Source organism: Drosophila takahashii, chromosome 3L (genome assembly GCF_030179915.1).
Source record: "Drosophila takahashii strain IR98-3 E-12201 chromosome 3L, DtakHiC1v2, whole genome shotgun sequence".
Classification (NCBI taxonomy): Eukaryota; Metazoa; Arthropoda; class Insecta; order Diptera; family Drosophilidae; genus Drosophila; species Drosophila takahashii.
The window spans coordinates 27,347,255-27,372,884 of record NC_091680.1 but is presented as its reverse complement, the minus strand read 5'-3'; the positions used below and the strand labels follow the sequence as shown (position 1 = coordinate 27,372,884).

The 25,630-nt window shown below is 39.9% G+C and overlaps 3 protein-coding genes across 4 annotated transcripts; 2 read left to right on the top strand and 1 right to left on the bottom strand.

Moving 5' to 3' along the window:
* Positions 1 to 4,708: 4,708 nt before the first annotated feature.
* LOC108058087 (uncharacterized) lies at positions 4,709 to 5,415 on the bottom strand. The gene has a single exon (XM_017142592.3). It carries the CDS (start codon positions 5,383 to 5,385, stop codon positions 4,801 to 4,803), a length of 585 nt encoding a protein of 194 aa, XP_016998081.2. The 5' UTR covers positions 5,386 to 5,415; the 3' UTR covers positions 4,709 to 4,800.
* Positions 5,416 to 7,554: 2,139 nt separating this feature from the next.
* Positions 7,555 to 8,347, top strand: Cpr76Bb (Cuticular protein 76Bb). The gene has a single exon (XM_017142590.3). It carries the CDS (start codon positions 7,586 to 7,588, stop codon positions 8,186 to 8,188), a length of 603 nt encoding a protein of 200 aa, XP_016998079.1. The 5' UTR covers positions 7,555 to 7,585; the 3' UTR covers positions 8,189 to 8,347.
* A 931-nt stretch (positions 8,348 to 9,278) lies between these two features.
* Positions 9,279 to 18,151, top strand: Cpr76Bc (Cuticular protein 76Bc). 2 transcript variants are annotated; one of them, XM_070215772.1, is made up of 3 exons: positions 9,279 to 9,560; positions 11,963 to 12,124; positions 17,000 to 18,151. In XM_070215772.1, exons 1-3 carry the CDS (start codon positions 9,549 to 9,551, stop codon positions 18,125 to 18,127), a joined length of 1,302 nt encoding a protein of 433 aa, XP_070071873.1. In that variant the 5' UTR covers positions 9,279 to 9,548; the 3' UTR covers positions 18,128 to 18,151. The 2 variants fall into 2 exon arrangements, 1 of the variants encoding a protein (XP_070071873.1); XR_011418807.1 differs by lacking the exons at positions 9,279 to 9,560; positions 11,963 to 12,124 and adding an exon at positions 16,793 to 16,900 and having other exon boundaries at positions 17,000 to 17,139.
* Positions 18,152 to 25,630: the final 7,479 nt, after the last annotated feature.

Sequence of the window (25,630 nt, the reverse complement as noted above, 5' to 3'; positions counted from 1 at the left end):
ATAGTTATACCCGTTACTCGTAGAGTACCTCTTAACGAGGTAAAAAACTAGTGACGATCGCACCTTCAACAAACAAAAGTTCTGATATCAACATTTGTGACGAAAAATTATTATACTCGTCATTAAATAGACTTTCTAATATTTTCTCATTCGGCCCGCCCTAGCAAACTATTCCAGCCTTTTTTCCTTCACAGGCATTTTCTATTGCAGCTTGATGCAGCACAAGTCTGTAGCTTTAGTAGTATAGAAGTTACTGCTTTCCGAATTTTAGCTATTTATAGCTGTTTTCCCGCTAAACTAGCGAGTTTTTCCAAAAGTGGTAGAACAAAAGTTTTTTATATCGATGTGATGAACGTCATATAAAATTTTCAAAACTTAAAAAACATGTTTTGGACAAACTGACAAACAGAATTAAATTTTCATTTTGGGAAGACGAAGAAAATCTTATTTTGGCTATAACTTTTTGAACGGAGCGTCGGATTTTGTCAAATGACCCCTCATTTGACGGGTATTTTCAAAAGGAATACAACTAAAACATTGCGAGGGGGCATTTGTCCCTACCGGCCCCAACAGCTCCAAATTTCGAAATTTTCACTTTTTTACTTTCACCGCTCTCTCTCCCAAGCCAATTGATTTTCTTAGAGTCTTGGTATGCAATCCTGTTAGTTTTCGCAATACCTTTCGATAGGCGTGTTACTTATTCCGATTATGATCGGACCATCACAGTAGATTTTCATTTCTTCGTGTATATATAGTAGTCGCCTTCGCACACTCTCCTGGTGCGCTTCGTCACTACATGGACTGCCGTCCATAGTGATATTAGATTCGTGCAAAAGTATGTAACAGCTAGAAGGAAGCGTTATCGACCCCATAAAGTATATATATTCTTGATCAGGGGCACTAGCCGAGTCGATCTAGCCATGTCCGTCTGTATGAACGCTGAGATCTCAGAAACTACAAAAGCTAGAAGGTTGAGATTTCCCACACATATTCTTTGGCTTCCTACGCAGCGCATTTTAGTTTATTTTAGCCGAGTTATACACAATCAAAATTTATATATCTATCTCCCTCGCACACCCTTTAGCTGAGTTACGATTATTAGTCGGGACACCAACCCGAGTACAGCGTTCGCACTCCCTTTAGCTGAGTGACGGGTATAGGATAGTCGGGACACCAACCCGACTATAGCGTTCTCTCTTGTTTTGCTTAAATATGTGGCATTCTTGTGCATTGCCATTATATTGGATTTTAAGGCAGCATCGCCTCGACTTATGAGTCGTAAAATAGCTCGAAAATTCCATCATTTCCTTTTTCACCAGTTTCATCTTGGAAAACATTTCCATAATTTCTATGACCACGAAGTGCAATTCCTTGCCTTCCACATAAAAGAATAATACGAACTATTGGTTTTAACTTTTCATAATAAGCTTTTTTTGCCTCCTCTTTGTGCTGATCGAGTTGCAAACCAATTGATGTTATTTTGCCAAGCTCTATATCGCGCAGGCTTTCAATACCCAAAATCGAATTTTTATGGTATTCGTGGTTCTGATGGGCGCGGAAGTTTTCTTTTGATTTTATCCAATGGCGGAATGGTTTTTTGACAAACGTTCCTAATTGTGCAGCTATATTTCCACCAGTTCTAACACCTGCAGCTACGCAGTACTTGCAAAAAGCACCATCTTCTTTTGCAGAGTAAGATAACCAAGCAAACTCATCTATCTATCTATATCAGCGGTCGGCAGCGTCCTATTAAGTGAGCATAGGGAATTGCTCTGCTCACACGCTGCCCCTCACGGACACTGTAAAACAGCTGTCTGTACACGCACATCAATGAGCTGCCCTGTGCAAATTACTCACACAAATATAAAACAAAATGTCATCGTATGTGTGTGCCGACCGCTGATCTATATGATCGTTGGAAAGACAAATTCCGCATGGATTTCGGGAACTTAAATGTTGGCGGGGGAACCTACGTTCCATTTGTCATTTTCAATGATTCTGCTGAGTTTTTTGTTCCGTGGAATTTCCCAACTATTATTCCTATTAGGGTTGTTAAAAAATCGATAGTGGACGCCATCGATGTTTTTGGCTATCGATGGTGGTGACAATCGATACTATCGATAGTATCAACAATTAAAGAAAATAAAAAACAAATTGTTAAAATAAAGGAAAACAAGAAAGGAAGCTAGCTTCGGCCAGCCGAAGCTTATATACCCTTGCAGATCATTCCTATTAATTAACAAATCGCAAAAATGTTCAATTTTCTAATATTTCTTATTAATTTTCCGATCGTTCCTATGGCAGCTATATGATATAGTCGTCCGATTTTGATCAAATTAAAATTGAAATTCGGAAATATTTAAAAAGAGTCATATCCTAAAGTAGAAGATAATACAAAAAAAATCAAAGAAACTAGAATTTATTTCCTATCACTTTCCCATTAATTTTCCGATCGTTCCTATGGCAGCTATATGATATAGTAGTCCGATTTTTTAAATAATTAATTCGAAATTCAGAAATATTTAAAAAACAAGAGAGAACGCTATAGTCGGGTGCCCCGACTATCAGATACCCGTTACTCAGCTAAAGAAATTGCGAAGGAGATGAAGATAAAAACTTTGATTCGCCGTAACTTTTTAACGAATGGTCCGATTTAAAAAATTTCTTTTACATTTCGATAGGTATTGATAAACACCATTAAACTGCATTTTTACTTTTCCGAAATATTGAAATTTTTAAAATTGTATATAAGCGACTGTGGGCGTTAGAGGGGGCGTGGCACCCTTTTGAAACAAACTTGCGCTGCGTAGGAACTCCTAGAATCTGCATGCAAAATGTCAATCTTCTAGCTTTTATAGTTTCCGAGATCTCAGCGTTCATACAGACAGACAGACGGACAGACAGACGGACAGACGGACAGACGGACAGACGGACAGACGGACATGGCTAGATCGACTCGGCTAGTGATCCTGATCAAGAATATATATAGTTTATAGGGTCGGAAACGCTTCCTTCTACCTGTTACATACTTTTGCACGAATCTAGTATACCCTTTTACTCTACGAGTAACGGGTATAATAACATCCCCAAAAGTAGAAGGTAATATTTCAAAAAACACCGAAGCTAGAATTTTTTAAAGTTTTTTTTTCCGATCCTTCCTATGGGAGCTATAAGATATAGTTGTCCGATCCGGTCGGCTCCGACATATATACTACCTGCAATAGAAAGAAGACTTTTGCGAAAGTTTCGTCCCGATAGCTCAAAAACTGAGAGACTAGTTTGCGTAGAAACAGACAGACGGACAGACGGACGGACAGACGGACAGACGGTCAGACGGACAGACGGACAGACGGACAGACGGACATGGCTAGATCGACTCGGCTATTGTGATGCTGATCAAGAATATATATACTTTATGGGGTCGGAAACGTCTCCTTCACTGCGTTGCAAACTTCTGACTGAAATCATAATACCCTCTGCAAGGGTATAACAAGAAAGGAAGCTACCTTCGACCAGCCGAAGCTTATATACCCTTGCAGATAAAAGAATGCTCACTCGGTGCAGTCCCAGGGATTCCAGACTCAGCGTTTCTATTTATTTAAATTTTGTTTTTAAGTAGTCAAGAATCAAAACCCCTACTTCCTACAAAGTTACAATGAATTTTCTTATATTTCTATAAATATTCCTATGGGAGCCTTAAGATATAGTGGTCCGATCCGGCTTGCTCCGACATATGTACTACCTGCAATAGAAAGAAGACTTTTGGGAAAGTTTCATCGCGATAGCTTTAAAACTGAGAGACTAGTTCGCATAGAAACGGACAGAAGGACAGACGGACATGGCTAGATAGACTCGGCTATTGGTGCTGATCAAGAATATATATAATTTATGTGGTCGGAAACGTCTCCTTCTCTGCGTTGCAAACATCTGACTGAAATTATAATACCCTCTACAATGGTATAATTATGAAAAACAAATTATGGAAAATGTGTGGTTGACTCATATAAATTAAGGGGAAAGAAAAGGTCTAACTTTTACAGCGATTAAAGTGAAACAAAATTCAATGTTGAGCCTTAACAAACAAAATACCGTCGTGTTTTTAAGTATATACTTTAAAATACTTTTTTCTCCTTAATTTAACCTGCCCTCACTCAAGGATCGTCGGACCTGCCATGGTGTTATGTTCCTGCACAAATTAAATTCAAGCTATCTTCTTGGTCAAATTCGGTTTTCCATCCCTGTAAGATCTACTTGGCACTTTCGACCTATTGCCCTCGATATTTGTAAAACGAACTTTCAGTTACATGATCCATTTCGCGTTTTATGTTCGCAATATAATTAACTGTAATTTTTGATATTTTGCTCTGTTAATTACTTTGTAACAAACATCCTAACTTACCTGTCCTTGCACCCTTCCACTTTATATGAGGTGGGTCCTATGTTTATTTTGGCAGATATTTGCTAATTTTAAGGTAATAAATAAATAAATGAAACAAATATGCGAGCAAGTAACACTGTCGATCAAATTTGAAACTCACTCCCTTTACCGACGAAGCAAGAGTCGGCACGCTGCGTAGATTGCCGCCACCAGTGATTTAAACGAAATTATTCACAATTTTCTGGGTGATTAAATAGATAAATTTGGAAAGAAAACTAAATTTAATCGATTTTATATATTTCGCATTTTTTGCACTATGCTTCAATTTATTAGCTTACAACTATTTTTTATGATTTTCTCTTTTCTATTTACAATAATTTAGTTAGTCCGAATCAGTTGCACAATCAGTTGGGTCAGCTCCTTTACCACCACTTGCTGCTCTTGTCTTCCCACTTGCTGCTGGTGTCCTGTTTCACTTCCGCGTAGCTGGTGGCATGTCCATGTCCATGTCCGTACTCGTGTTCATGTCCGTGGCTGTGCTCGAAGTGATCCGCATGTCCAACGTGCTTCACGGTTGCCTGGAATCCGTTGTGAGAGTCGGCGGTGTACTCAACGATCCGGGTACGACCATCGGCCTCCTTCATGGTGTAGCCTCCCTTGACCTTGTCCCCGTCTCGGGACTCCCACTGCTGCTTGATGTCTCCGGTCTTGGTGTCCTTCACCCCGTAGTCGAATTCGTACTTAGGGTGGTGTTTGGGCTCCTCGTGGTGACTCCACTGCTGGTGGCTGTCGTGCGAAGCCACTGGCGCCCACTGCTGGTGGTGATGATCCTGAACTGCCCATTGATGGTGATCCTGGTGGTGATCATGCCATTTCTTGGGAGCCTCGTGGTGCGTCTGGATGCTATATCCCACTCCGTGTCCGTGGTCATATCCACCGTAAGGGATATAACTGGCAGCAGCCACACCCAAGAGGGCGCAGCAGAGGATGGTAAGTTTCTGAGCCATTTTAGTTTGTTTCTAATGGACTTGCTTGGCCTAAATCGCAATTGGAACTGTGATAGTCAGTAGACAATGCCCAGTGCTTTTATACTTCTGCTCATTCTGCGGATCGATTAAAAGCATTTTACCCTCGAGGCTAAATAGGCTAGAAAAAAGTAAGAGTCCCAAAAAATAGGTATGAAAAATGCTTCGAATTTTTGTGCAAATTTTCATTTTTCCTCATTCGTATTCATAATCTCGGTCGGTCGATTGGCAAATTAAATGTGGTTCGCAAGCTAAGCTTGGGCAGCAACAACAACATCGATAAACGGGGCGTAAACATCGCTCTACTAGCTGAAAAACGCAACGCTTGGTGTTTTTGTTGCTTAGAAATCAATCAACAAGTGTGGCCCGCTTTCAAATTACTTAGCAATAGCCGCCTCGCCTCGCTGCGTTTCTTTGGTTCGCCCCTCTTCTTTGCCGACTTCGCGCCGCATGACCTTGAAGATAAGGGAGAAGGGGATGGTGGAGGCAGCGCTGGGCGGACAGCCGAAACGGTCGGTGTTTCAGCCCAGGGGGTCTGCGGTGGGGCACCCAAAGCTTCCGAATTGGTTTTAACTCACTAAAGAGCGGTTAATGTTTTCTAAATATTTATAATTAACAAGGTTAAAGGCTTTTTTGATGAAAAGTACAAGCCAAACAAATATTACAAAATTGTTTATAGATTTTAATAGATGACAGCACTTTTAACTTGGGACTTATAACTTAAATATAAATATTGTTAAATATGTTAATTTTGTACAAGCTTAAGTCAAAGTGTAGACTTAAATACAAATTTGTGTAAGACATTTACTCCTCTTTAATACAGGAAAGACCATTTAACTATAGTTTGCTTAAGGAGAAAACCTTCCCTTTTATACCATTTATTTTTAAACCCGTTATTCGTAGAGTAATGTAATGTAATGTATGCGGGCATAAGTATGTAACAGCTAGAAGGAAGCATTTCCGACCCTATAAACTATATATATTCTTGATCAGGGTCACCAGCCGAGTCGATCTAGCCATGTCCGTCTGTCTGACTGCCTGTCTGTCTATCCGTTTGAACGCTAAGATCTCGGAAACTACAAAAGCTCGAAAGTTGGGATTACCCACACATATTCTTGGGCCTACTACGCAGCTCAAGTTTGTTTCATCTGAGGCCCACGCCCCCTCTAACGCCCACAACCGCCTTAAACGATTTGTAAAGGTGTCTGGCGGGCACACCTTTAAAGATTTCGGAAAATTAAAATGCAGTTTTGGGTTGTGTTTATTGTGTTTATTAATACCTATCAAAATGTAGAAACAATTATTCAAATCGGAACAATCGTTAAAAAGTTATGCGCCATCAAAGTCTTATATCTTCATCTCCCTCGCACTTTATTTACTTGAGTAACGGGTATCTGATAGTCAGGGCACCCGTGCTCTATTGTTGATTTTGTTATTCTTTAAAATATTTCCTGAAAATGTAAAGTCGAATCTTCATTACATAATATGTAATGTATACATTCTTTGTAGATATGATTTTCTTTAAACATGTATGTTTTCAATTATTTTCAATTCATACGATGTTATGAAGCTATAGACTTTCGAGATTGTCATGACTTTTTAAAATAAGTCCAGAAAAGTAGCCAACATTCGTCCATTACTTTTTAAAACAAACCTATCAATGCCCTTAACGAAATACAATTTATTTTCAATGGCCTTCTTGCATAGTTTTCACATAAAACATTTCCTCATTTTCTTAAGACACAAGTTTATGTGTTCATAATTTGAAATTCTCGATCAAAGCACGAGTTTGTTAATTAAGAAATAAATTCTTAACTTAGTTTTTCCCTTCTCTTTAACTACACCCAAACTTAAGGAGAGGTTAACGATGTTACAAAAACGATTTGATTCAGTTATAATTAATTATTTTCAGCAAAACTGAATTGTAACGGATTTGGTTTGATATAAAATCTGTTCGATTTTCTATAGAGCTCAATGGCCACAACAATAATAATAATTACGAATTATTGAGGTAATTAACAAATCAGCTAGCACGAATGGTGAATGGAGTGGCCAAGAGAATGACCACCCGATGGTTGATTGCCCTGAGTTTTCGAGAGCTATATAAAGTCTAAGTGAGCCCCCTAAGAACCAGCAGACATCATCAAAGCTCCGATTGGAAAACAGCGATTACGTGTTCGATATGAAATTCTTTTGCGGAGGTCTGTTACTTGCCTTTGTGGTGGGCAGCAGCTTAGCTGCTCCTCACGGAGGACATGCTACCAGCTACGCTTCGGTGACCAAGCACGAGGAACCCATCCACAAGAGCCATGGATACGGATACGATCACGATGTGATCAGTGCCTACGGAGGAAGCTACGGACATGGTTATCCCAGTGTCGGTTACTCCGGCTATGGCTATGGATACGACAAGCACGAGCCCCACCACTATCCCAAGTATCACTTCGACTATGGTGTCAAGGATGCCCACACCGGCGACCAAAAGAGCCAGTGGGAAACCCGAGACGGCGACAAGGTCAAGGGCAGCTACTCTCTCAAGGAATCGGACGGCACCACTCGGGTGGTGGAATACACCGCCGATGACCACAATGGCTTCAATGCTGTGGTGAAGAAACTGGGCCACGCCCACCACCCCCAGGTTTACCACAAGGGCTACGGGCACGGCGATGTCTACGGAGCCGACTACGGTTACGGTCACGATGTGGCGCACTACGGCGGATACGGACATGGACATGGATACGGAGGCCACGCCAGCAGCTACGTCAGCGTGAAGCAACTGCACTGATTCCAGGAACAATGATGTGGTTTTGCCCGACGAAAACGATCTGAAAATATTATTTAACAATGCAACAAATTTACCTGACTAAAGCAAGCTTTTTACACATGTAGTAATTATCTTATCTTAACGTATACTTTTATTGAAATACATAAGCAAAACTTTTTATAACCGAAAAGGTTTGACTTTGTATTCTTTTAGAGAAGGGTAAAATCTGAGATCTAGCTCTAAATAGAGCACGAAGACTTCATTAAAATGCCTTATAGTGTGATTAGACTACTGTAATCATTTTTGAATATTCAAAAATTATGCGTCCGTAAATCATTTATAGAAAACTGACATAAAAGTCGGACGGTACTTATGTATTCCTTTACATTTACTAGTAAATTTTAGAACCTTCGACGCACATTCGAAAAAATGTTATCTTCTTCTATTCTTCTATCATAGGAATCCTCTGTGGGAAAAAATCAGAGCCTTTTACGTTTCGTCGCATGTCAATGATGCGCCCAGTCTAAGCACACTATTAGATTTGGGTAGTGAGGGTTCAAAGTAGGTTTTAAAAAAAGCTTTTTGTTACTTAAAATCGTGAGAATTGCGAGGAGTCGGCCGTCTAAAACATATGGCTCTGCAAAATTTTCCCAAGCTCGACAATTTGTAGCGCCGCTGCTTGTTTGGTCTCCAGCACTTGATTTTAATACGGATTACCAGGATTAACTGCCAAAGCGGAGACACGACACATTCGCAGAGCAAATCGCCATTAATTTATGTAAAGTCGAAACGTAACGCTGGCAGGTATAAATTTTATAATGCCATTAGACAGCTGCAGCGAAGCGTCGACGACGACTTTTACTTGCCGCACGTCGGCGCCTGAAACCAAAAGTTGGCCGCCCAAATCGGGGAGTATGGGTTGCATGGATAGTTTGGCAGTATCGTTGGCCAAACGGGTTTCGGTGTGGGGAGCTCTCCCATCGGCGAATAATTGTCAATTAGAGCGAGCTTAGGAAGCGACAAAGCAGCTGCAATCTGCAATGTGCAATCTGCAATGTGTTGCTCATCGCAGTCGGTTGCGTCTGGCGGCTTGGAAGTTGGATGTTGGACGTTGGAAGTGGAACCGGTGAAGCCGGAAAATCTTGTCGCCGGGAAAACGAAGCGAATCGAAACCGAAGCTGAGCTCTGTGCCGGTCCTCGTCTTCATCTATAAATACTTTGGCAAAGCCGCGCCAACAGTTTAATTACGTTTTTGTCCTTGACATTGAGACCACGGCATCGAATCGAAGAGGAGCGACAGCAGCGCGTTTTGTCAGCGTCTAAAAACGCTCAGTGCTTAGTGACGTGTTTTCCGTAGAATCAATTGAATTTTAAAAACGCCATGCGGTTCTATGTAAGTGTTGAACAAAATGGCAATAACTGAAATCAGCTTTGCATTTGCTGTTGACTGAGCCACATTTTTTGGGAATTGGAAATCGAAATCGAGAGCGAAAGTTAAAAAAAAGCCAACTTTCACTTTAAGTGAAAGTGTAGGAAATGAACAGGAATGCAAATCCACCTTCTGTGCAATAATAAAAACATTTCAATAAAGTTCAATGAAAGTATTCAATGGACACGTCAGAATAAGTTTAGAATGTAATAATGATCACTAGAAGATCCTTAAGGAAATACATTAATGTAATAATGGAATTACACTTTTTATTGTAAAGCGCCCGAAACAGGAGCTTTTTGCTAAAGCATGTTAATCTGATGAGATCTTAAAATTGTTTTCGTGTTATGCTTACAAATTTTTATAATAATATAAATTGCAACATAAATTGAGTGACAAAATACAGTTGAAAGTTATAGACGATAGTTGTGATTCATTTTACTTTTCTGTTACACAGATGGTTTATTATACCCGTTACTCGTAGAGTAAAAGGGTATATTGTATTCGTGCAAAAGTATGTAACAGGTAGAAGGAAGCGTTTCCGACCCCATAAAGTATATATATTCTTGATCAGGATCACTAGCCGAGTCGATCTAGCCATGTCCGTCTGTCCGTCTGTCCGTCTGTCTGTCTGTCTGTCTGTCTGTCTGTCTGTCCGTCTGTCCGTATGAACGCTGAGATCTCGGAAACTATAAAAGCTAGAAGATTGACATTTTGCATGCAGATTCTAGGAGTTCCTACGCAGCGCAAGTTTGTTTCAAAAGGGTGCCACGCCCCCTCTAACGCCCACAATCGCATATATACGATTTTAAAAATTTCAATATTTTGGAAAAGTAAAAATGCAGTTTTATTGTGTTTATCAATACCTATCGAAATGTAGAAGAAATTTTTTAAATCGGACCATTCGTTAAAAAGTTACGGCGGATCAAAGTTTTTCTCCATCTCTTTCGCACTCCCTTTAGCTGAGTAACGGGTATCTGATAGTCGGGGCACCCGACTATAGCGTTCTCTCTTGTTTTTATTTTATTTACTTTGAGTTGAATTGAGAAATTTAATATTTGTGTTCATTTTTCATTTCCAAACTGTCGCTTGTGTTCCTCTTTCGCTTTAAAAAATAGTTTTTTACCCGTTTTCTTACAATTGCTTGTCGTTTAAGGTTTAAAGTGGAGCCACGAGTTCACTTGAATTGTCAAACAAGTCATGTTAACAAAATTGAGTTTTAGAGTGCGAGTTCACTCACTTAGAAACTTCGAACAAGCAAATATATAATTAAACTTCAGCTATTATAGGTACATCAAGGAAATTAATTAATGGCTCTATTTATAAAACTTAGTTTACTGCTCTTAAAACAGGAATGAAACACCTTAAAAGTATGAAAACATATAAAGTTTTTGTAAATTTATATTGAGACTTATTAGGGAAAATGTTTTTTGTTTCGTTATGGACAGCACATTTGATTTTCGTCTTCACGCCTGAACAATGGATCGTAGTCCTTGCAGATTTGTTAACACATTTTACTTAGCTATGACAGCTTTGCCAAAACGAATTTCGACTCATTTGTTCAGCTGCATTTCGGCTGGCATGCCATTCGTGCCATTCTTGACAAATCTTGCCGGCAGCAATATTCGCTATTGAATGGCCATCGTGGCTGTGCTAATTAAACCAACTCGTCGGGCCCAAAGCGATACCTATACCTCCCCAAACAGCGACACATGCCAATCGAGGCTGGGCCGATCTCGCAACTCGGAGCAGAAAATCGAAAACGAAAATGTCCAAAAAATGTTTTGCAATTTGCGAAGAAACAAATGCGAGGCGATTGCAATTGGGAAAATTGAATTGTACGCCTAGAGTGCGAGTTCGGGTGCCCGCCATCCTGCCAGACCCGTTTGCATCGCGAAATGGAAGTCGAGGCTCGGTTGGGCTACTGGCTACTGGTCTTAGGCAAAGCCATCAATCTCCAAAAGTTTTCGCCGGACAGGCATTTGCTGTCATATGCTCGATACAAATGTGCCCGGTGTCTATCTGTCTGCCTAATTTTGGATTTCGTACGGCAAGGTGTATTTACTATTTTGCCATTACCATTTGACAACTGTCACAACGGTGTATGACATGGTCTGGGGAGATCGCGATCGAGATCCCGGCCAATCTCCGAACACGCTCCTCCGTTCGTTGTCCAATTAATTTTTTGGCCCCTGCCTTTTGCCTTTTGCTTTTTGCTCGAATTTCCTTTTGGGCTCGCGTAATAATTTTGTAGGCAATTTATTAACTGTTTGTGGTATGTTTGCTTAACTCGTTTTATCGCTCCGTTTATTAAGCGCTCAATTGATAAAAACGCATTCATATTCCGCTTAAATGCCTTTTTGCAGATAACGACCAATTTGCCGCCGCCGCCGCCCCTTTGGACAGCCATCCTGCTCGCTTTGATCTGCCTGGGGACACGCCCCCCGCCCATCGATGCGGTTCGGGGCGGTGCACCTGTCGTGGTCGCCGATGACGATGACGAAACCAGGGAGTACGCCCCGCAATATGTAAGTGAGCCACAGTGAAAAAAGGTGGAAAAATAATCCCATTGAGCAGGCAATTCGAATGCATGCTAGGAATATATTATACATAGATGCCTTTTTATAGGTACGGTGGGAAAAAGTGTGTCCATCCTACAGCAATTAGCAAATCAGATTAAATAAATTTTAAAAAAATCTTTAAAAATGTTTTCGGCACAAACTTTTGCGGCTTGTGGGCGTTAGAGTGGGCATGAAACCGTGACGAATCCTAATAATCTGCGGTGCGCAGGAATCCTAATAATTATAATATAAATATTATTATCTGCATGAGTAATCCCAACCTTATAGATTTTTGAGATCTCAGTGTTCATACAGACAGACAAACGGACAGCCAGACAAGGCTAAATCCTGTTATTGAACATATATACTTTATATACATTATATAACATTTTATACATTATTATTCTAAAAAGCAAGATAGTAATTTGAAAGCTTTAATATGCGGAGCACGATAACAAATTGTTAACAAATTCGCGCAATAACAACGGTGCCGAAATCTCGCATATTAAATAATCCTCTTTGGACCGCGAATTCTTTAGAATCACATAAATAAAGTATTTGTTGGTCATCCATGCTCAAAGGATTTCTTATGAAATCTCTGTCTAGGGAGGATATTAAATTCGAAGCTGTGGGGACTAGACTGGGACTGGGTCCCTATTAAATCAATTACAAGCAAATACATGCCAAACATTTTATAATTCGGACCACTTTTCACCCATAATATTAAAAACTTTACTCTTTGATAATAATTTTGGTCTAAGAACTAACTATTTACAAGCCAAATATATTTTATTGACTCCATTCCTACCCTTCCAGAAATAAATTCTTCAGTTTTTTGTTTGTTTAACACTGTTGCACCACTCGAAAAATTATGAATATTTTATATGAAGTAGATGGTTATAGGACACACAAACTGTAAAAAACTGGCGGTGTTGTCAGACTTGGAAAGTCTTGAACCAATTTTTTGAAAATTTGAATCGCGATTTTTGGTAGCTTATAAGAATGGTAAAAATCCAAAGATTGGCTGACATTCTTGAAGGTTAACACAAAAATTATTGGCATCAAAAAAGTTTTCTCAAGAACCACCGAAGGGAAGATACATCAAGTGATATGTTCTTTAGTTGTGGCAGATTACTCGTAAACCAGCGGATCAAAATATTTGAAAATTGGAATTCTTATCGATTAGGTTCCTATCTACCAATCCTCATCTAAAATTTTGCAATATCGCCTGGGGCAGTTTTCCCAGGCTTGTTCCCCTATGCCCTTTGTTTTTTTGAAAGATTTATTATACATGTTGCTTGTAGAGTAAAAGGGTACATTTTATTCGTGCAAAAGTATGTAACAGCTAAAAGGAGGCATTTCCGACCCTATAAGGTATATAAAGTATATTCTTGATTAGGATCGCTAGCCGAGTCGATCTAGCCATGTCCGTCTGTCCGTCTGTATGAACGCTGAGATCTCGGAAACTGTTAAAGCTAGAAAGTTGGGATTACCCACACATATTCTTTGGCCTCCTTCGCAGCGCAAGTTTGTTTCAGCCGAGGGCCACGCCCCTCTAACGCCAACATTCGCCCTAAACGATATTTAAAGGTGTCTGGCGCTCACACCTTTAAAGATTTCGGAAAAGTAAAAATGCAGTTTTATTGTGTTTTATATCTCCATTTCCCTCGCACTCCCTTTAGCTGAGTAACGGGTATCTGATAGTCGGGGCACCCGACTATAGCGTTCTCTTATGTTTTTATTTAAAACAATTAAAACAAAATTAAAAAAGTTTTTACTGAAGTTCTCCCTAGTGGCACAAACTGTGTCTACTCCACCAAAAAGGAAATAAAATTAAAAAATTAAAATTAAATTAAAATTATGATTAGAAAATAAAATGCTGGTAAAATAGGGACAATCTGTCAGCCTGTGTAATTTGTGAAGGAGTGATCCTTTGATCATATTTTCAACTGATTCGGTCTGTTGATGAAATTTGAGAACAATTAAGTTTAATGACAAAAAACTAGTCAGTAATAAATAAATTAATTTTGTTTACTCAAGACCATTTTTCTCGAATCTTCAGACACAAATTAAAGAAAATAAATAACATATTTAAACATAATAATAGCGGACAGCTGTCCGAAAACTCGATCGTTAGACCACTTTTAAATCAAATAAATCATATGACGTCTCACAATTAATTACGAATTTGATCGATCTATCAAAAACTAGAGCGGAACCGAACAGCGATTAATACATCAAAGCATTTTAAGTCGAAGTCCCCGCGCGCACGCATAAATACCACTGCTAATCTAGCGATCGTGGAAAACGCATTTTCCGCCATTGAAAGTGAATGTTGTCGTGCGGCTGCAGAATGTTCAAAACTATATCATTCGATGGCTATAGCCGCCTCCGCCGCCGCCCACATAAATCAACTTGTTGGCCCGACCTGACTTCCACTCCATTGTCTTTTCTTGCCGGCGGAGCCAGGGGGTTTAATGGTGGAAGCTGGCAGGTAGCCGAAATCGCGAAAATGCGTTTTGCGTGCACACACGATCGGGGGCGCCATATATGGCTATATAACGCTTGCGGCTGCTGCACCTACGAGCCAAGTTAAGCGAAAGGTGGCCCAAAGGCGAGATTGAATTCTTTTCTTTTGTAGCTCTTTTCGGACCGGCGACAAGGTGCGTTTTCGAAAAATGTTAAAATGTTTTCCATGCTGTCTGTCTGTCGGCCGCTGCGACGGGTAAACGCCTTTGGAACTGTCCCGTCTGTCAGAAATTTTTGATTCGAATCGGCGCTGTGTGCTCCCACGATCTGTCGGGCGATTTGTTGTCAAAATGTTGACAACGCGGCGTATGCGTAATTTGCATGTAATTGTGAAGCAGAACGGAGTGATTGCGCATACGCCCAGCTAGCCAGTTAGCCGAATCATAAATTGGTCGCCCATAAATTTATGAGTTAAAGTTCACACGCACCCACAAAGTGGCCTGCAAAATTGGCCACCAACCGCGGTCGCTGCTCTCAATGATCTCTTTGGGTGGCCACCACTGCGCCAATGCGGCTTATGCAACTCCTATTAAAACCTCCATATATCCAGGCGCTCAAATATATTTATAACACACAGTATAGCTCGAATAAGAGGCATTTAAAGTCACTCAAACTAATAGACCTAAGAAACAATATCCTAAAACTAAAAAAAATACATCTCTGTTGAAAAACGAATAGCCTAATAAATGAAAGACTATACCAGATTTAAAATGTAATAATAGGAAATAATTTTAGAAAATAGACTCGGTCCTGGATGGATAATAAAAATCGCACTTTATTCTGAAGTCCGTAGCTAAAATATGCAATTGCAATATACAATATGTTTAGAAATAACGTGAAAGCCATCCTACATAATAAAAAACTATTTTCAAACATATTTTGTCATATCGACTACAACATTTAATTCTTAAAATTAAAAAAAAATATAACTTAAAAAAGTTAGTAGTTTATTTCTGTTTCCCAACAACAGCTTTTAGTTAAGACTTCTAATCAAGGACCGTACGTTTATTGTAATTTTGAGAAAGTTAAACTTTTAACATCAAAGATAAAGTTAAGAATTTTGTAGCAGTATTAAATGTTTAATAAACTGATATTACTTTTTTTAAAAAATAAAATAAAAAATCTAAGATTCCGAAATACATAAAGGCTGCACTTTAGCAATTCCTTTAAGTCGGGAAAACAGATTTGAAATATGGCAAGAGGTTGAACTTTTTTCTAAATGTCTTTTTATTAATTTTATTTTGTGATAGGGAGCACTGACTGTGGTACATATAGGGGGACATGCGTACGACGGCTGCCGCTCAAGTTACACTCGCTTGTAATCATTTGTTTTGCCCGGACAGCGACAGCGGAGCAGGGAGTTAAAATTGATAGGCAGCGAACAACTGCAGCAGCAGCAGTAACCGCCAGAAAAGTAACCAATACTTACCCATAGTGACTACTGCAAGAGGGGCAAAAAGCGAAAAAGATTAAAACAGCCAGCGTTTGTGTGCGTGGCCATTTATGGACGTCTGCGCTTAATTGAAGCCAGCGCCAAAGCATGCGAAAAACTTTTGCAATTTGCCTTAGAAATACTGAAGGTGCCAAAAAAGAAGGGGAAAACGCACAAACGAACAAACACACGCATAAAACAAACGTGTCCAAGTGACACCGAATGCTCTACATTTTATATTAATTGAATTTATGTAAATTTTTCGTTGGTTTAGTGGCTGGCTTTATGGGGTTAATGCGTGGCGGTAGGCTATAAATAACAATCTAGATTCTAGAATGTCATTTAGGTTCAAATTAAAGTCATTTGCATTAAACACTGTTATTATCAAAAATGATAAAAGCCATTAAATTAAAATCGTCTGAGGAATAGAGTTTCACACAAGCCATATAAGGAAACTTTAACTCAACGGAGCAGTTATTTAGTACACACTGTGTGTATCTGCCTTTGTAGGGTTAAGGCGCTCTCCTAATTAATCGTTCAAATGGCCGTGACTTCAATGTCGGCTGCAGATCAAACGAAAACCCAATCCCAAGAACTGAAAAACCCAACCCAAAGGCCTCCTCCGATTCCAATGGCTTTCAAACTGTGCACAGCGCGCGTTTTTGCCTTGACACAAAAAGTTGAATTTGTTTCATTTTTCTTTGGCATTTTTTTTTTTGTTGGTCGTCATGAAAACATATAAAGTTCTACAGACGTTGACATAGCCATTGGGGTTTCGAAAAGTGTGTATACGAATTTTGGGTGCGGTTGGAGCCATAAAAGCACGCATTTCAGTGCGTTTTAAGGCGCACTAAATCATTAAACACAATCTTTCATTCCAGGAGCATCCGGGCTATGCCTTCAGCTATGGGGTCAAGGATCTGCACACTGGGGATGTGAAGTCGCAGTGGGAGTCCCGCGACGAAGACGGAGTCAAGGGCCACTACAGCATACTGGAGCCAGACGGCTCCATACGAACGGTTCACTATACGGCCGATGCCAAGAAGGGATTCAATGCGATTGTCAAGACAGTGGGCGCCAATTCGCATCCCATCACAGAGACCCCGGAGGGCAGTAACCATGTCAACGACGACACCTCGCAGTCGAAGATCAACCATTACAGCAAGGACCAGGAGCACATTGTCCTTAGTTCCGACATCAAGCCGCTAAAGAGGCCTATTGAGGACTTGACCCACTCGCATCCGAAGATCCCCAGCCTGATTGAGATCAAGCCGCACGCCAGGATCAAGCAGGTGCCCATGGACATGGATCCGGGCATCAGGGACCGATTGCAGCAGGCCAGGGATACGTATTATAAGCAAATAGCCGCTGCCCATAAATTGGATGACTATTCGCAGAAGCTGCAGCCCACCTATGCGGTGCAAGAGGGCGATTGGAAGGCAGTGATTGTGAACGAACCCAAGGAGTATCGGCCTTATTACACCACAGCATCCCCGGCCCACTCCCACCACGGCTACTACGAGCACTATAAGCCCAAGGAGCTGCCCCACAACTACATCCACAAGCCCTCGACTGCGCAGCAATCGCTTCACACCAGCTTCTCCCCCTCAAAGCCCAGAGTTAGTATCCCCGAAGGCCTGTCCAATCACATTCACCAGAAGAAGGTGGTTCACACGACGCCCGGTCTGAAGCACTACAAGTACAAGGGGGTCTCCAAGTCCTATTCCCGACCCGATTACTCAAGCTACTTCCACCGTAAGCCCAAGAAGCTGCGTCCCCTGCACCCCAAGCAAAAGCCACGCGCCCAGAGACCCGAAAAGTCCGGTCCTGTTCTCTTTCCAAAGATCCTAGAGGAGGAATTCGAGGACTTCGAGGAGGATGAACAGGGGGCGGCGTCGGCCACTCTGGTGCAGAATATGGTGCGCAAGGACAAGAAGCACATGGTTCCCATGTACGCGGGTGGGCACGGCTTCGATTCGGGAAGTTACCGCACCTTGGAAGGTGCCTAGAGATAAGGATCTATCTCCCCTAGTGCTTCCTTTTATTTATTTACTTTGTTTTCTCTTTGAGTAATTTATTTGCTTAGTTGTATTTAAGATATTGTTTGTCAAATAAATTAATTTGCTCTTAAGCAGTGCGTACTTAATTTCCATTTTTAGTTAGCTTAGGGGCTGTCCATATATTACGTAATCACCTAGGGGGGGAGGGGGTCATTGAAATGATTATGTTTGATTACATGGGGAGGGGGGGGGGGGGGTCTTGCACAATGATTACGTAATCATTTTATATGTATTTTTTAATTTAAAGAATTTTTTTAAAAACTTTTTTTCTTTAAATATATCTGCAAACTTAGATAGGAAAGCAGAGAAAAAAATTTTTTTAGTGGGTGGGCGGCGAGAAAGAGAATGTTTAGTGTTTCAATCACACGAAGAATGCGAAGACCTGGAATGGCTTGACGAAGAGTATGTTGGAGATAATTTCAGCGTATACGAACCGAATGTGTCATACCAAACTCCATTTATAAGCAATATTAAAGATTGGGTTGCATCTCTGTTTGAATCCACATATTAAAACAAAAAAAATTTTATTCTTGGGATTACGTAATCATTGGGGGGGGGGGGTTATTTATTTAAACATTACGTTTGATCACCAAAGGGGGGAGGGGGTCAAAAATCAGCAAAAACGTGATTACGTAATATATGGACAGCCCCTTATATTAATTAAATTTATCACTGAGCCACAATAAAATTAGTATATTTAATTATTTATTAATTATTAAATAATTATTATTTAATTATTGTGAAAAAGGTATTTCATGTGAGTTGTTCAAGTTTAATTAATGTTTTTACTCAGCAATTGTTGTTCCCAATCAAAATGAGATAGAGCATTTTGTAAGACTCAACACTCCCTGACATGGTAAGTAATGATCAGCTCAATGCAATTTCTTGCGGAATCAAATTTCCAGCTGCACTTGCCAAAGATTTTCCACCATAAATCATAGAACCCGGGCGGAGACAACAATGAGCCAGAAAATTCGTGGGCTGACAGGAAATTGCTAACAAGCAGCCAAAGATCGCCGACTTCTGATCCCTCTCGCAGTGCCCAACCTCCAATTGAGTTTTGTATTATGCCATGCAATGGCAATAGCAGCAGCAACGCCATCCAACAACGAAAGCGACAACCATAAATTAACACCAGTTCGCATTAATTATTTCAAGCCGACAACGCAACTTTGAAAACGCCCAAAAATGTGCATAGGTGAAGAAAAAGATATGAATACTCTATAACATGAAGATACTATAACACAGGTCAACAAAATGGACTTTATTAAAAGGTGCAGGCCTATGGGCATTAAAATATGTTAATATAGACGTATATAAGAATATCTGCATACTTCGTTTTCGCGTTTAACGGGTGGTATTTGTGCAATCGCGGTTTGAAAAAAATAGAAACATTTAATGTTTTGATTTAAGATATCTTCGACGGTCTTTGCCCAACTGAATTAAAACCTATGCCAAAAAATGGCTTAGATGCCCATCTACATAATTGCATTTAAGGTTCCATTATTATTTGAGTCAATCAAAGCCTATGAGCCATTGAAGTAATTTGTTCACCTCTGTTCACAACCAACTTGATGCGGTGAACAGTCTTAAAAAAATACAAGGAAAAATATGTGCTGTAAAATATTTGACAGGCATCTAGAGACGACTTTTCCCGAATTTTTGAGATAAAACCCACTATTGTACTTCAAAGGATGGAATTTATAGAATTTTTTCCGTAAGAAAGGGAAAAGTAACAAGAATTTTGAAATTCCATTTTACATAAATATCTGACACATTCGTAGAAATTTGCCTTTCAATTTGTTTAGCAGTAGGCGCCGAACATCGAAAATTTGTATTTTCAAGGGGTTAGTATGCCTGTTAAATATCTCCCCCCACAATTTTAAGGCTACGCCACTGTTATCTTTAAAAAACCTACTGTGTTAAGTCACGACCAACTCGTTACGTAATAGTTACTCAAAAATACTTGTTACTTTTTACGTTCCTATGAAAAAAATTCTATTAATTCCACCCTTCGACGTATAATGGTCTTATTTATCTTAAAAATTCGGTGAAAGACGCCTCTAGATGCCTGTCAAATATTTTAGGGCACATATTTTGACTTGTATTTTTTTAAGCCTGTTCACCGCATCAAGTTGGTTGGGAATAGAGGTGAACAAATTACTTCAATGGCTCATAGGCTTTGATTGACTCAAATTATGATGGAACCTTAAATGCAATTATTTAGAAGGGCATCTAAGCTATTTTTTGGTATAGGTTTTATTACAACTAAGCACAGACCCTCGAGAATATCTTAAATCAAAACAATTAATGTTGCTATTTTTTTCAAACCGCGATTGCACAAATACCACCCGTTAAACGCGAAAACTAAGTATGCAGATATGCTTATACCCGTCTATATTAACACAATTTAATGCCCATAGGGCTGCACCAAAAACACTGTCGGCCTGTGTAATTATTTTAGGATTGCGACGGTAAGCAATCTTTTTATTAAAAAAAGTATGAAATTTAGCGAAATTAAATTTTATCCTATAAATTTGCAAAAAATCATTTAGATAACTTACACTTTGTATCAATGCAAAAACGGTTTTAGTTAGACCACCCCTCGCAAGAGTATGCCTGAAAAACGCGTGCGATTTGATAGCAAATTATGCGATTGCAATGCATAGGCCATGCAGGCACTTCTGAGAATTGTCTCTCACATTTGTTTGGGCCGCTAATTGCTTTTGGCCAGCGTTTTCTGCTGCGGGGAGGGATCCTTTCCATAAAAGGTGTGCGTGTCAGCGGGGCAGCTTTTCCACCGGCGACTCCGGCGAGCCCCAAACCGGATCTAAGTCTCAAGAGTCTCTGATACGAAGCACATGGACGCAGAACTGACTCATAGCCCCTGACTACGTTCAATGTCGTCGGACGGAGGCGGCGCCTAATCTAGAAAATTGTAAATTATTTAATTGGGAGCGCTGCCGAACGCCTCTGCACTCGCAGCACACTCGTAAGCTGAAATCTGAGAATCCGTTGCACTCGATCATTTTGAGGCATTCTCACGCGTCTGAAAACGCGCTAAGTGATTCTGCACTGATCTCCGTTTATGAGCATCGCTTTTTATTGGCATCACTTTGGAACCGACGCTGGGAAACTGGTTCGCCTAGAATCGCAATGTGGGAGCAATTTGCATATAAGAAATCAATTTTTTCCAATCGCCCTCTTCACTTCGATCAGCCATTTGACACTTTGCTCCCTGATCGCAGGTCGACACTTCAATTTATGCACAGAAATCACAAGAAAATCCAAGTCAATGCCATACGCAACGATTTGCGTTGACAAAAAGTGCGAGTTTTCAATCTGGTACTCGCAATCGAATTTGAATTTGAAATCAAAATCGAAATCAAAATCGCACCGGTAATTAGAATACTCGATCTGTGGTCGAACTAGTTATGCATGAGATTAACTAAATTGGATTAGCAGAGGGGTTAGGCATTCGCTGGTGGGAGAGCCAGTGCAGCAGAGCGTTCATTAAGAATGCCAAATGCCTAATCTGTGTTAATTATGACAAATGTTTATGACACTCGAGCCGACTGCAAAGGGGGTAGATTCAGCAGTTGTTTATCGGAGCCCAGTATAAACATTCTGAAATATATATCTATGCAACCTTCTATAGGCCAGCAACTTTTAAATCAAATCGCCCCTGACGGTATGCTTTATAAATAGATTTGTTTACTGCTAGTCGTTCACAATTACATCCGGCTTATCACCTTCGCCATTATTCAATCGAGTTTCAAATATAGCTTCATTCAATATTTGTTTCTTCTTGTATTCCCAATATTCGAGTAAATATATCAATATTAATAGTAAATAAAAAAATATAGGTTTAATAGATAGGTAAAACTTTTCTTTTCCTTCTTAAAAAAACCTTATTTTTGTAGCTGCATCATAAATTACATTTTTAAAGCAATTTTTTTTTAAATATTTTGTATTTATTTCTTAAGTTTTAAATGTTTCTAGATTGGCAAGTACAAATACTGGATGTTTTATACTTGAATCCTTTTTTATCAGGTACGTTGGTTGGTTGGTAAGGTTGGTTTATGATCATTTCACTATTGATCAAATTATAATAGGAATTTGAAACTCATAAAATTTATTTATTTAAACACTATTTCATTAAATCTAAAAACTATACAAACAGGGATAGGCAGCCGTAGATACTGAAACTAATTTATTAATTTTGAAGTATAATTGTTTCCCATTTGTATAATAGTAAATACATTTTTAGACAAGAATGTATGGTATATTACTAATTATTTTAATTTTTATAAATTTATTTGATTTTTATTTTTTTTTGTTCCCAACGTTAACAAGGAATACTTATTATATTTTTAATTTTTGTGGCTCATAAAACTAGGATGAATATGACATTTTCAAACAGGACTCGGTCCCAATGGAACCAATTAATAACTTCTATCGAATAAACGCACCTTATGACCGCATTTAATTAGCTGTCCGCCGCGTCTGAAGTCTGCCACTTGGTCTCTGGCAGCCATCAAGCTGCCACCGCTGCCACATTGTCCCTGACTCGCGAATGACACTGCATGCCGGCCAAATCAATTAAAAACACCCAGCTGGAAAAAAGGCAAAACAAACTCTTGGCCAGACGATTACCGATGTGAAATCTAGGCGAAGTTTTGCCGAAATAAAAGCAACCATAAATGGCTGGCTGGAAAATTGATTGAGCAGCACACGCGTTGACATTTCAATTAGAAACCCAGGCCGAACCAAAAGGAAAATCGCATAAAAAACGGAAAGCCAAGACACGCAATCGCGCTAAAGAATGCCGATCCAGATCGAGAGCCGTCGCCGGCCGATAAACCTGGCGGACCAATTAAGCTTCGGGTGATTGGGTGTTGCATGATGCGATTTTAATCGGAAAAGTCAGGAGAAGCGTTAGGTCCGCCAATGTTCCCGACTTTTCCTGGTATTTTCCCGACTTCGAGTCCGACTGCGATGGTATTACTGCTGTTAATTGAACATGAAACATGTTTCGAGCTGTCGGCCAGCTTTTTTGGTTCATTTTGGGCTTTTCGCGAACGGTTTTCGCAATTTGATTGAATTTTAATTTTTCAACATTTGCAAACGCAAGCCGAAAAGTCAGCTGCGCGAATTTTAACCTACTTCAGGCTGATCGCTGGACGAGTTTAGTTCGCCTCGCCACGCATTTGTCACACACACGCACAGATCGCTCGGGTTGCGTAAGTTTGGTGAAACGATCTGCGGGCCTCAGAGAGCCAGCTATATGGCCGTATAGCCGTGGCTGTAGCTTCAGTCCTAGTTACAGATACTCGTACAGCTGGCCATGGCTGCCTCACGACCATGCCTACTTAGCATCATGACGAAATCGCTTTGCAACCCTCCCCCTTTCGCTTTGGGGCTTTTAATTGAAAAATCTTGATTTTCGACCCAGCCGGATCATTTACATTCAACTTTGTTTCGCGGCGAATCCTATATCTAGATGGTTTGTCGGTCTTTCAATAGCGCGACCATGTTGACCACATCGCTGCGTAAACACTTCAAAATTTGCCAAACATATTTATAAAATCGCCGATTTTATGTTTATTCATAATCGGCCGATCTCGCCCAAGAATTCTACAAGCCCAGAAAACATTTGCGTGTATCGCGAACCAGTTAAGTTAGTGCTAAAGTGTAAGTATTGCGTGTGTTTTTGAGAAAGGCCGACGGGCTTGGCATTTCTGCTGCGCGAGCGCACACCGTGGCGTATGCGTGATGCCAGCGGGGCGGGCGCCAAAGCGGCAGGATTATCGAACTGCTCGAAATTATGACTTTAGGTAGCCCAATGGTCTGTGCTTATGGGTGAAAATGCATTTACCGCATGTTGTGTGAAATTGCTGGCGGCCAAAAACAAATTTGTGGGCGATGTCTGCACTCGGAAAAAAGGCTAAAAAGGTTTAGAAATAGCCGCTTTGAGTGGCACAGTTATGGTTTGTTTTGTTATATAGTGTAAGTTGTCGGAGAAATGGCAATAAAACTTTTGGGCAATAATTTCAATGATCCCTACAAAGACAATAAAATAAAATTTGTGTACTATGTACCTCTTAACCAGAGTATAAACAAATAAATAAACTTAATTTGTTTACATTAATTTAAGTTAACACTTATTACTTATTATTATGTATAATATTTCTATTTAACAGTATTTAAATAAAAATACATATTCTATGTTTTGAAAGAGCTCAATATATCCTTATTTATTTATTTGATGTTAGTGAAGTTTAGAAAACTATTAGCTAAAAATGGGTCTTATAGTACTTTTATAATAATGATATTTACGGGTGATTATGTAATTATTTAATTAGTTAATTGGCAACAATGCAAATTGGCTTAACAGAAATAATAAATTAGGCTGTTAAAATCAACACTGAGAACCAAAAACCGATTTCAGCCTCACCCGAAATTCTTAACCAAGTTTCTTCAAATCGCTTGTCAGCCAGGCGATTTATCAGACATGTTAACGCATTGGGTTGGCCATTTGTTCGACATTTTCTTCCCACCCTCGCTCAGAGGGTGACACACGATGCATAGTGACCTTAATGGCCGACAAGTCAGCACTTGGCCATATCTCCCGGCTATTCTATTAGTTACACATTGTATCGCATTATGATGTGGCAATGCGCCTTTTAGCCAACTAATGCACAATCAAGGCCCAAGGCACATGGCACGCATGATTGCACACATACAGGCAGGCAAAATTTATTGATAGCGACATTAATACCACAATTCTTGTTTTATTTTCTACATACATTGCTCTCTATTTTTCGATTTTTTATGCTTTTTTTCGATTTGGGGGCCTAGCAAATTGCGTATGCATTTATTTTTTCCAGAGCTACACGCAATGGCCGCGATTAAAATCTAAATCAAATTAAGTCGCTTTAAAAGCATACGGGTATGCAAAAAAAATCTTTAAAAAAGTCGAAATAAAACTGTGGCAAAAAGTGACTCGGCCAACAATGCACCACGCGAATTTTGTGATCGGTTTATTTTTGAGCCGAGGCGTTCGCGACTATGATCTAATAAAACGCAACCAACTGAGGCTCTGAGCGAAGGTGGGGCCAAACAATTGGCCAGGCAGGTTGCAGTTCGCCAGCTTGCAGTTTTCTGTCTCCAGCTCGCAGTTTTAAGTTTTTAGTTTTCAGTCCGACGTGGAGAGAACAAAGCTGCCTCGAGAAACGAGAGCTGGAGTCGAACAGTCATCAATTCTTCATCTGCACGCGCCAAAGTCGCAGCTTATTCGTGCCTCACTTGGCTCTTTCCTTGCAGCTAGATCAATTTTTATTTTTCGATTTTGCTATACATGTAGTTACACTTTTTTGTCGCTTTGTCGCCAAACTGGTGCGTGGCTGCTGCGCATGCGTGCGAGCTTTTCGCGAGTGTTGGCCAACTGAC

Bases quoted from the DNA above. Each gene is read 5' to 3' on its own strand.
- Cpr76Bc (XM_070215772.1), top strand. The intron at 12,125-16,999 runs GTAAGTGAGCCA...CTTTCATTCCAG, and splicing joins GGGAGTACGCCCCGCAATAT to GAGCATCCGGGCTATGCCTT.
- LOC108058087 (XM_017142592.3), bottom strand. From the start codon at position 5,385: ATGGCTCAGAAACTTACCATCCTCTGCTGCGCCCTCTTGGGTGTGGCT.
- Cpr76Bb (XM_017142590.3), top strand. From the start codon at position 7,586: ATGAAATTCTTTTGCGGAGGTCTGTTACTTGCCTTTGTGGTGGGCAGC.